Genomic DNA, 10769 nt, shown 5'->3' with positions numbered 1-10769 from the left:
AACACTTTTTCAAATGACTAAATGTACAAATATAAGTCAGTGCAATTTGCTCTGAAGAGCAATTAAGGTTTTCCTTAAACTGAGCTTCACCATAAACAACTGCAGACATCCTATTATTTGCTGCAAGACTAGTCAAGGTCATTAGACTTAAAAACATGCATCATTTGCATTCTAAAAAGCTAGGTTTGTTGATGCTTTAGAATAAATAAAGAATGAATCAGTGAACAGTGTAGTTCAGTGCGAGATCAAGTACAATTAGAAGATGTACTGTAGATTTTAAAGAGTCCACAGAGCCCAAGTAATATACAAAATTTTATTACAAAAAGAAAATTCGTTCTACATGAAAGTTCCACATTAAAATGGTTGCAAACATTTTAAATCAAACTACAGATAAATCCTGGTAATAAAATGACAGTGAAGAAACAGCACCACTAAACAAAACATAAGCAGTGCTTCAAGGGAAAAAAAAAAAAAGTTTGTTTTTTTTAAAACTTTACTGATTTGCTGCTGTCCACTGCCTGTAAAAGGAGTTTTTCCATTGTATTATCACAGGAAATTTTAATCTGGCTGTAGTTTAGATGAGGATCTAAGACATAAGAAACCCAAATTCAGCAGGAAAAAAAAAATGTATATAAAATCATATGGGACTAAGTGACAAAAATCTAAATCCCTGAATTAGAAGAGGAATAAAGGTCTGGTTTCCTACAGAGGCAGACCAACAGGGACAGCAGGCTATACTTTTGGAACCATCCACACACAAAGTTAAGCTGAACAATGCAATGCAAACTTCACATCCTTTAACATAAACCGCCTAGTCATCATCATCATCCTCATCATCATCATCCTCCTCGTCATCGTCTTCCTCGTCCTCATCGTCGTCATCATCAGCTGGCTCTGCTTTCTTGGCAGAGGGCCTGCCTGGACCGCTCTTCTTACCAGCATCGCTCTTCCCTGAACCACCTTTGGCTCTGTAGGCAGCGACATCCTTAAAGAGGGAAAACAAAGCCTTTATGTACCAACCACTTTCCACAACATCATTGTTACATCTTTTATCCCAAAAGTTGTTCTTGTGAAAATTTTGCAAATATACTTAATTTGTAGCCAATATATACCTTCTCATATTTTTCCTTCAGTTTGGCAGCCTTGGCCTCATAGGGAGCCTTGTCTTTAGAGCCCTGTGTTGCCCACAACTCGCCGAGCTTCTTGGCAATGTCTCCAATGGAGATACCAGGATTCTCCTCCTTGATTCTGGGACGGTGGTCAGAGCAGAACACGAAGAAAGCAGAGCTGGGGGGTGGGATAGAATATTGGATTAATTTAAGAAAACACCAGAATATACATGGGAGTTTCAAGACTTGTGTTAACTTACGGTGGCCTCTTTGGGGCATTGGGGTCCTTCTTCTTCTTGCCCTTCTTGGCACCCTTTGGAGGGATGTAGGTTTTCATTTCCCGGTCATATCTAACCTTATCATTCTTAGCCATCTCCTCAAACTTTGACTTCTCCTTTGCTGACATGGTCTACAAAATAGAAACCAAAGGGCTCATTAACACAACCCATCACAGACTGCATGCTTCATTTTCCTGCACAAAACTGTAAACACAATAAACTGGTATCAAGTTATATTAAAATACTCTAAAACAGGGTGGGGCACCATTTGTGTGACTTTGTTTCCTGTGTTGTGCAGCCCCCCAAAAAAGAAAAAAAAAAACCTTAATGTATATTTCTATACTAAACACTAAATTAGTTAAGTTAATATACACATTTAACGCTAGACCACTAACAATATACAAATTAAATGTAAAGACCTACCTTCCATCTCTCTGAACATTTCTTGGAAAACTCTGCAAAGTTCACACTGGTCCCTGGGTGTTTCTTCTTGTGCTCCTCGCGGCAGGTCGCGACAAAGAAAGCATAGGAGGAGGTTTTTCCTCTGGGCTTATTCGGGTCCTTTGTCATGGCTGCGTTTAATCTAGAACAATGGCGGAAAACACATTAATCGAAAGAAACAAACACCACACTACGCTGTTAAACGAATCTTGTAATGCGGCATACTAAATGCAAATCACGGGCCTACTCCAGAAGTATGTATAACTTTTTGCCCCGCTATGTCGAACTATGCAAGTATATTTTGCCGTTCGAGTAACGTTACGGCAGCACAAACAGGACATACAGACGTCCAAGGGTGTTTTAAGGCTCTAATCGGATTTCTGCCTCGCTGGGACAAAAAGACGAGACTCCATTTTGTATCTTCCCGCCTAAACTAAACTGCGCCAAAAACTTCTCCACCCAAGTAATTTAATAGCAAACACTTCACCTTCACACGACAACTGGCCTGCCTTTAACCACGGTGCTGCTAACCACTAGAGGGATTTATAAACCAGATGCCAATGTAACTCAAACTGAAAAGAAAATGTTTGCGCTACCGCCTTGTAGCAAGCTAAGCTACAAAACCAAATGGCGTTTCCATTGCATGTTGCGCACTAACGTTAAGCACAAGCAGCAAACTGTTTCACAACAGCGAACGGAAGCCTAAACTTCACCCGCTGTAATTCTAAATAATCAAAAAATAACCGTTTCTTCGAAAGACGTATAAGATACTGTGAGGTTAAGGTTAAAAAAAAAAAAAAAAGACTTTTAAGATTAAATTATTTATTGACCAATACTTTCGGTAGTAACCTTGCACGGTAACGGAAATGTCGTACATACTTTAGTAGACAACCACGAAAAACATAGGAGAAACAAAACAAACAAAGTTAGTTAATAACAATTACAAAATAGGCCTGCGCCTTACCTGTTTGCTGCAAGACAAGTTGTTAACGAGTGAATGAGGAAGAAAGCGCAACTGTTTTGTCCCTGTGTGCGATGCCGATCTAACTTGACTAAAACTACTTCCAAAACTCCTCCCCGCTACCAGCGGATTGGTTTACTTGAAGCATTTAAATTTGAAAGTAGGACACAAGTCACGTACGCTGTTGTGATTGGCTGCAGCATGTGATCTAAAGTCAGCACGTTTATATGCGACTGGGGTGCGCTGATTGGTGGAACTGGGCTTTTAAACATACGGCGCGAAAAGTCCTTTGTTTGCTCCAAATCAAAATATAGTTCATCTGTTGATGTGTGGTCGGCGGCCCGTGTACGTTTTAACCGTTTTTCTCAAACGGGAGTGACAGCAGCAGAACAATTATGGGATCGTTTCGATAACGTTTTATTCAACAAGCTGTGGCACAAAGAAACAACCTAAACTACCATGTTAGGTCAAGTCAAAAATTAAACTGCTCAATTGATTTTACACTGGCCGAAAGAAAATGTAACTTCCGGGTATAGCTTACCCTGCAAAATATGATACAATAGGCTTTAGCGACAAGTGATTGTAGTATGCGTTGGTATTTTGACAGAATACAAATACAAACTGAAGACCAGAATCAAACCACACTTGATGGATAACTCAGTGTATGTAAAAAAAATAATATATACGAGAGAAACAAGATAAAAACAACTGTAAACTTTTTATTGTACAGAATTCTATTCTATTTATGTTCAGCAATAATAATGATGATGATAATAGTAACAACATATCACTTCAGATTCACTAATGTCAAATTAGATATTCTGCGCAAAGAGTACTTTAATGTTTGGTACTTTAACTTTTTTGAGAGCTTATGCTTTTTCTTATACTAAAAACGTGTATTTGTAAGAGGGTATGTTTGCACTGCCGCTGCATGAAATGACTAGAAAAATGAGGGCGATGTTGCATAAACAAGTTCTAGTACGCTTTAATAGCTTTAACAGAATCCCTTCTGACATGCAATACATGTAGAAATATATTCGCTCCACGGTAAAAATGAATGTCTTCTACGATCTTCATATCCAACAGTAAACAGTCTTTAGAGCCCATTAGAAAATAACCGGAGTGTTCGAGCTCAGGGTCACGTGATTCTTCAACGAGGCCTCGGTTGTCGTCGATCACGTGATTCTCTGACAAAAAAAAACCAGCAGCTCGGCCGACTGGCTGTGTGTCTCACGTCACGTCAGCAGCAGTTCAAGTTGTCCCTCTTCTTTCTCTGTCACAGCTCAGAGACATTGTAGAGAGCAAAGTGCGAGCAGAGGGAAGCAGAGCGCGGACACACCGAGTCCTCACTGACCGGGACCTCGTGCGAGCTGGGAGCAGAGATGAGTGAAGCCGCCGTGGACACGAGCACGCTCTGCCTCTTTGATGTCGACGGCACGCTCACGGCCGCGAGACAGGTGTGTGTGTGTGTGTGTGTGTGTGTGTGTGTGTGTGTGTGTGTGTGTGTGTGTGTGTGTGTGTGTGTGTGTGTGTGTGTGTGTGTGTGTGTGTGTGTGTGTGTGAGAGACACTAATGTTCCAGCTGACTTCATTCATTCCCACCCGGACTCGTCAGTGTAACATCCGGGTCCTCGTTGGACGTTTTCCGAGCTGCTTTGTGCTCCTTAGAAACATTTTGCAATATTAGCTTAAGCGATGTGAGAGCTAGCTACAGTACAGGCCGAATAATTGTAGAATAAAAACATATAAAAGCGTACAGTAATCAATAAGTGTTAGTGAACACTGCAACCCATGGGCGATGGACACGTCGCTTGTTGCTTTAACAGGAAGTGTCCGACGGAGCGAAAAGGGTGCAGGACAGTGGACTTTGACAGCGTGAGGTTAGCATAGCTGTGCAGGACATGTTCAAGTTGACCAGGACTCTTTGATCAGTCTAATGCTGACAGAGACGCTGTCGTCACGCTAAGCATTCAAAGACATCGTTAGATTTGATGGCATACAATGTACCACCGCTGTCAAAGTTGTTTTAATTGTGGTGGTGTGAAACTCGTGCATGTTCAAGGAGAGAATCACTTCAAAAACCAACTTCTGAGAACTGAATTAGAAAAATCATCAATGTTCATTTTATTTGTTCTGTTCAGAAATCAACCAGTTTATTTTAGTAAGCAGTCACAAATTAGAGACTCAACTTTCTAAAAGGAAACATTTTTATATAAACTCATTTCAAATTTGTGCTGTAAACTTCAAACAAACTTAGAAAAGTGAAAAATGACACAAAGAAGTACTAAACAAGTATTAGTAACTAGTATGCTACTAATTTATTGAAACTGTACTACAGTACATTTAAAGTAACACATCACAGTGGTCATTAGTCCATCAGTTGTCATCTTGGTCCTGTTGTTTCAGTAGTTTGTTCTGTTGTGTGTGTAAATGTAAGGTGTTTGTCTGTTGTGTGTTTTTAGCGTGTGACTACAGACATGGCTGAGTTCCTGGAGGAGCTGAAGACTCGGGTTCGCGTTGGAGTGGTAGGGGGCTCAGACCTCAACAAGATCAAAGAGCAGCTGGGAGATGACGGTGAGACACGTACTGGTCTGGTCTACTGTACAGTGTATATAGTCCAGTGATATATTAGTAACTCTGTTTGTTTTTGTGGCCAGTGATCCAGAAAGTGGACTATGTGTTTGCTGAGAACGGTCTTGTGGCCTATAAAAATGGAAAGTTACACTCTGTTCAGGTAAGATTCAAAATCCAGAAAACATGATTAATCCCAGAGGCAGATTGCTTATAAGAGCAATAGTGATCCAATCCATAGCTGTTTATGTGGGTGTTTACTTTTTTGTCTGTTGTTGTCAGTCCATCCAGGCACACATGGGAGAAGAACTGCTGCAAGAGTTTATCAACTTCTGTCTCAGCTATTTAGCCAAGATTAAACTTCCTAAGAAGAGGTATGGACAAACACCAGTCATCGTGACATCATTGATGTTTACTAGTTGTTTGGGTTTGAAGTTTTTTATTTCTGTATCTATAAAGGTCATGTACATTTACCAGAAACCGAATAAGCAGCATAGCATTGGAAAGCTTAGAATAATAACCTTTAGTATTGAGTGATGAATGGTCCCGTTAACATTAGAGCTGATAATAAAGTGCTAACTGAATGAAAGAGAAACGTATATTCTATTTAATTTGAATATAAGCAAAATAATACAAGCCATTAAAGTCACTTAGGAAATAAACATGTTTGTGTACTTGTATGTGAGGGAGAAGGCAGATTTACACCTTTTCATTAAGCACAAATGCTAATGACTGGCTCCCGGATAAACACAGTTTTGGGCCTCACCGCCACACGATACAGCAGCTGTGTCGGTCACTTGATTCCTTTTTTCCTAAAGCAATACAAGCACTGGTACAGTGTTTCGCTCTCTGTGCTTCAGTATTGTTTGACCCATCACTAGTAATGATGTGGTTCAGCTGTATGTAGACTGAATTGCAATGTGTGTTGCTTTGCAGGGGGACATTTATTGAGTTCCGTAACGGCATGTTGAACGTCTCCCCTATTGGACGCAGCTGTACACAGGAAGAGAGGAAAGAGTTCTATGAACTAGATCAGGTAGTACACACTAATTCTCACAGAAATGACTTTGACTTGAGTTGAGCCGATTAGCAATTAGAGAGCCAGATATTTGTCTGGAACTTAACAGGGTTCAAAACACAGGAGAGTAGTGGTGGGAAGCATTTAGAAACAAATGCTGACTCTTGTTGTGGGACATATACTTAGGCAACAGTAACACTTTTATCATGATTGTATTGTATTGTACGATGTCAGTTTCAGTCTTTTTTTTTTTTTTGTTTTGTTTTGCAATGGACTCCCCATGAATGTGCGGGACTGCAAAACATGTTGAAATGTTCAGTTGAAGTTCTGACTGTAGAAGTGGGTCACACCATTTACTGAAAGCACAAGTTCACATACATCTACATCATACACAAATATTAAAGTTTGGATGATTTTCCACAGTGGCAGCTCTTGCAGTGGGTTCCCCTTGTCTAGTTTTAGGACTAGGATTAGGCAGGACTGTATGTATGCATTAGTAGTACGTAAATAGTTACACGTATACAACATATATATTTATATAGTTTATTAATCACCATAGGGGAAGAGTTGTAACTGCAGCCTGTGGATTTCTCTCTGGAATAAATATAATCCCATAATGACAATAATAAGTATAAGAATTGAAACCTAAACTGTATTTTATTTGTCTTTAATTGAAAAATATAACTAGTAAGTTATTAAAAAAATGTAGTATAGTAGAATATTCTGAGTAGCAGAAAACATGAAATAGTTCCAAATTGTACTTGTACTTGAGTAATTGTACTTTCCGCCACTATGTGAGTAGCTGAACAGCGAGTTTGTTCTAGAATGTGGAAAATAATATCTTTCTATTTAACGTGACATTAATTACACTGCCACCTAACTGAATGTGCTTCATGTGAAGTGATTCATACAATATTTAAAATCACCACCTGCAGAGCTGTGATTCTCTTTTTTCTCTCAACAGAAAGAGAAAATCCGAGAGAAGTTTGTGTCTGTATTGAAAGAAGAGTTTAAAGGAAGGGGACTCTCATTCTCAATCGGTAAGTTAACATTACTTAATCACTGCCGTTTTAAAAACACTTACATTACAAGGTCACAATCAACTTTCTCCAATAAACCGATTCTTACTTTTTCAGTGTAAATGAGAAACCTGGTTTCTGGAGTCTGAGTAGGGGGACCTGATTTTCCTAGGTAGAGTTCTTTGCCACCTGTATGTGTAACTGGGTTTCAAATCAGCTTTTTACAGGTGTACAAGTGCAGGCAGGGCAAGTAGCAGAGTGGAAAGCAGAATGAAAGAAAAGGTCAAGTCTAAATCTCTCTCATTACAACTTGTTGTTGTTGTTTTTTTTAGTTCTTTCAATACACAAGTAAAGTGCTGCATGTATTTGCAGATTTCCATTGACTGGCTAACCTCATTTCCCAATTACCAGACGAACCTGGTTTCTCTGAGTGACCTGGTTACTCAACTGCATGTAAACTAAAGTGAATCTGTTTTTAAAAGCAGTAGCAGTACCTGATTCAACCTCTGGCTAATGTCTAGTGCTTATGGGTTTTGTTTGTAGCTGTAGATCTGAGTCTATCCTCAGCCTCGCACAGGCATGATGCCACTTATGGCTATTTTCTCTCTCAATGTGATGTAAATTCTCTGCATAATCTCATTTTCTCTCTGCAGGGGGGCAGATCAGTTTTGATGTGTTTCCTGATGGCTGGGATAAGAGGTACTGTCTGGGGATTGTTGAGCAGGACAACTACTCAACCATTCACTTCTTTGGAGACAAGACCAAACCTGTGAGTATGCTAAGTGCTGGTAAACGGCACAGTGAGGCCTGCTGGCTTTCAAACTTGCATGTCAATTCTTTGAACAGTAGAATATCAATAGAACAGCCAGGTACAAGCAGTAGTAGAAAGACCAGACAGACAACCCTGTCAGGATTCCACACTTGAAGGCACTGAAAGGGTTGTTTTTGATAGCACGCTATATGCAAAGAAGGCTGCCCTGGTGAAAACAGGATGTTAAATATACAAGCTGTAGCGTTACCAAACTAATGATTAGTATGCTACAAGGTTGCTATTTTGAAACAACTCCTTTTGCACTAAGCATATTAAGTGTATTTTTAGATTCTGAAGTGGAACAACGTTGTATGGGCTTGTTTGTAGCAGCATGCCTGACACAGAGGAACAACACCTTTGTTGGCCCACACACCACACAACAAGCAGGCAGCTTTAGTAGCATTCACACCCACTGGCAACTGCTCCAACTAATAGTACGCAACATACCTGGGATGACACAACACAGCACAGCTTACTGAACAGAACAGCCTGAACTGACACAACAGTCCCAGAATTCCTTGCACTGGCTACAGTTGAAGCAATTATCCCACTTAGTCGCTGCAGTACTACTTTGTAGTAAGTAGTAGTAGTTTAGTTAGTGCAGATACCAACACAGAACTTTGAGTGGGCTACTATTAAAATATACTCAATGTTCTATATAGAGTACAACACAGTGTGCACTGCTACTATGACACTGTTGTGAAAAGCTATTTTAAAAAGCGCACGTGTTAAGTTGAATCTGGTTTAATAACAGGATGTGAGGGTTAGGGTTTTAGTTCAAGTGTTCACAGCATGCTAAGAAGTCATAAACTAATAAAACATTTCAGTATGTTTTTGTTTGTATACTATGTGTCAATACACAAGTTACTAGAGCTTCTGAGTGTACACAGAATTACTGGAGAGGGAGTAATGTCGTTTTTTCTTCTACATTTCTGTTGCACTTTTTCTTTCTCTAAAACATTTTCTTCCTGTCTCATTACTAGTGGTTTTTTTTTTTTTTTTTTTCATTTTGGGATTTGGCTGGTGCTGCTCGATGTGGTTTCAAAAAAAGTTCAATTTAGAGTAGAATCAGGCATGTGAGTGCCAGCTCAGGTCACTGTAGCTCAGCCATCACAGCAGGTGAGCCGACAAGCGGCCGCACTAGCCGATTACCATCCTCATTCAGAAACATGTTCCTCCTGAGCCTCGTTCCAGAGCACATGGCAGCGACAACAGAAACCTTTACAGGCACATTGGGATTTCTTAACATTCATGTTACACTCTGTGTTCCTGCAACAGGGAGGAAACGACTATGAGATCTACTGCGACCCTCGGACCATCGGACACGAAGTCTCATGTCCAGAGGAGACAAAACAACTGTGTCAACAGCTTTTCTTCTCATGAGAGGGAAGCAGCGACGTTACTGTACATTCATGTGAACTGGACAAGACAGAGACGTGGGACTTGTAACACAGACCTCGCTCGTCGGTGATGAAGTGATCTTATCTTGAGGTTTAATTACACGTATGATAACAAATGTATGCAGTGATGGAAAAGAAGAACAAATGAGAAGAGAGGGTTCTGGGTGTTTTAGTTGCAGTTGAATGCAGTACATAAAAGAAAGGTTTAAAAAGGATGGGACCTTTTCAAAATAAGACCCTAGCTTGTAATCATTCACTTGTGTCCTATTATGTTTAGAAATGTAGCCTGGATTTGTCATTTGGCATGCTGCCTGTCAGTAGCATCTGACTCTGGATCTGCTTTTACATGGCTGCACTGTGCCTCTGAGCAGCTTTCTCAGGATCTCTTTTACATGCAGCTGTGTCGTGTGCTGCAGTCGGTGGAAGTGCTGAGGAAAAAGCCCGGTGGTCACATGTTACAGTTAATGTAACAAGCACATTGCTGGAGCATTGATGTCTTGTTTTTTTTCTTTCCTTCCTTCCTGTTGAATATCACTGCTCTGGTGTTGCTCGACAAACTTGGACCAGGACACATATCACCTCCTGTTGTTGTTGACTAATTGTTCTGTCGTGTTATACTGTAAAATAAGCATTTTTAGATAATGTTCTAATGGTCACTTTACAAAACATGTATAAAATGTTAATATAATGGCCTTTGTGGTACTCGAGTGACATTTCTGAAAAGTGTGATGTTCCTAATTTTCAGTGTGAGAAAAAAATAAGGGAACAATTTTCACTGAGATTTGGATCTTTGTAACTCGGGGGGGGTTCTATGTCTGCAAGACATAGAACTGAGCTCTAAACATCGTCTCTGTGTACAGACTCCTTCACTATACACACACTAACCATACTGGGAAAAGGTTGTCTCTGTCTCCAGAGACAGGAGAACCTGGCCATCACCTGCTAATGGTATCCATACAGTGAAGCGTGTGGGTGACAGCAAGTCCAACTGTCCAACCAAAGCCCAAACATAAACCCCAATATATATATATATATATTCTATTGACACATACCCTAAGACAATCGAAGCGGTCAACACAACTGCTAATTTATTCCTTTATATTCTAGCATTTAAAGCACATATAAGTGGGCAAAAAGTGAAGAGGTCTTAATACTTGACAAA

The 10769-nt window shown here is 40.0% G+C and overlaps 2 protein-coding genes across 2 annotated transcripts; one reads left to right on the top strand and one right to left on the bottom strand.

Annotated features, from left to right (window-relative positions):
* Positions 1 to 323: 323 nt before the first annotated feature.
* On the bottom strand, positions 324 to 2923 carry LOC113161324 (high mobility group protein B2-like). Its single transcript, XM_026358840.1, has 5 exons — positions 2793 to 2923; positions 1811 to 1970; positions 1370 to 1518; positions 1113 to 1287; positions 324 to 985 (listed from the first exon to the last, which is right to left on the bottom strand). The coding sequence occupies exons 2-5, from the start codon at positions 1955 to 1957 to the stop codon at positions 812 to 814; spliced, it is 645 nt and encodes a 214-aa protein (XP_026214625.1). The 5' UTR covers positions 1958 to 1970; positions 2793 to 2923; the 3' UTR covers positions 324 to 811.
* Positions 2924 to 3967: 1044 nt separating this feature from the next.
* Positions 3968 to 10380, top strand: pmm2 (phosphomannomutase 2). The gene is made up of 8 exons (XM_026358839.1): positions 3968 to 4246; positions 5251 to 5362; positions 5446 to 5522; positions 5642 to 5733; positions 6296 to 6395; positions 7342 to 7417; positions 8050 to 8165; positions 9486 to 10380. Exons 1-8 carry the CDS (start codon positions 4172 to 4174, stop codon positions 9588 to 9590), a joined length of 753 nt encoding a protein of 250 aa, XP_026214624.1. The 5' UTR covers positions 3968 to 4171; the 3' UTR covers positions 9591 to 10380.
* The last annotated feature ends 389 nt before the right edge of the window (positions 10381 to 10769 follow it).

The sequence above is a fragment of the Anabas testudineus genome, chromosome 1, assembly GCF_900324465.2.
Source record: "Anabas testudineus chromosome 1, fAnaTes1.2, whole genome shotgun sequence".
NCBI classification, from domain to species: Eukaryota; Metazoa; Chordata; class Actinopteri; order Anabantiformes; family Anabantidae; genus Anabas; species Anabas testudineus.
This window is presented reverse-complemented; position numbering and strand designations above follow the sequence as displayed.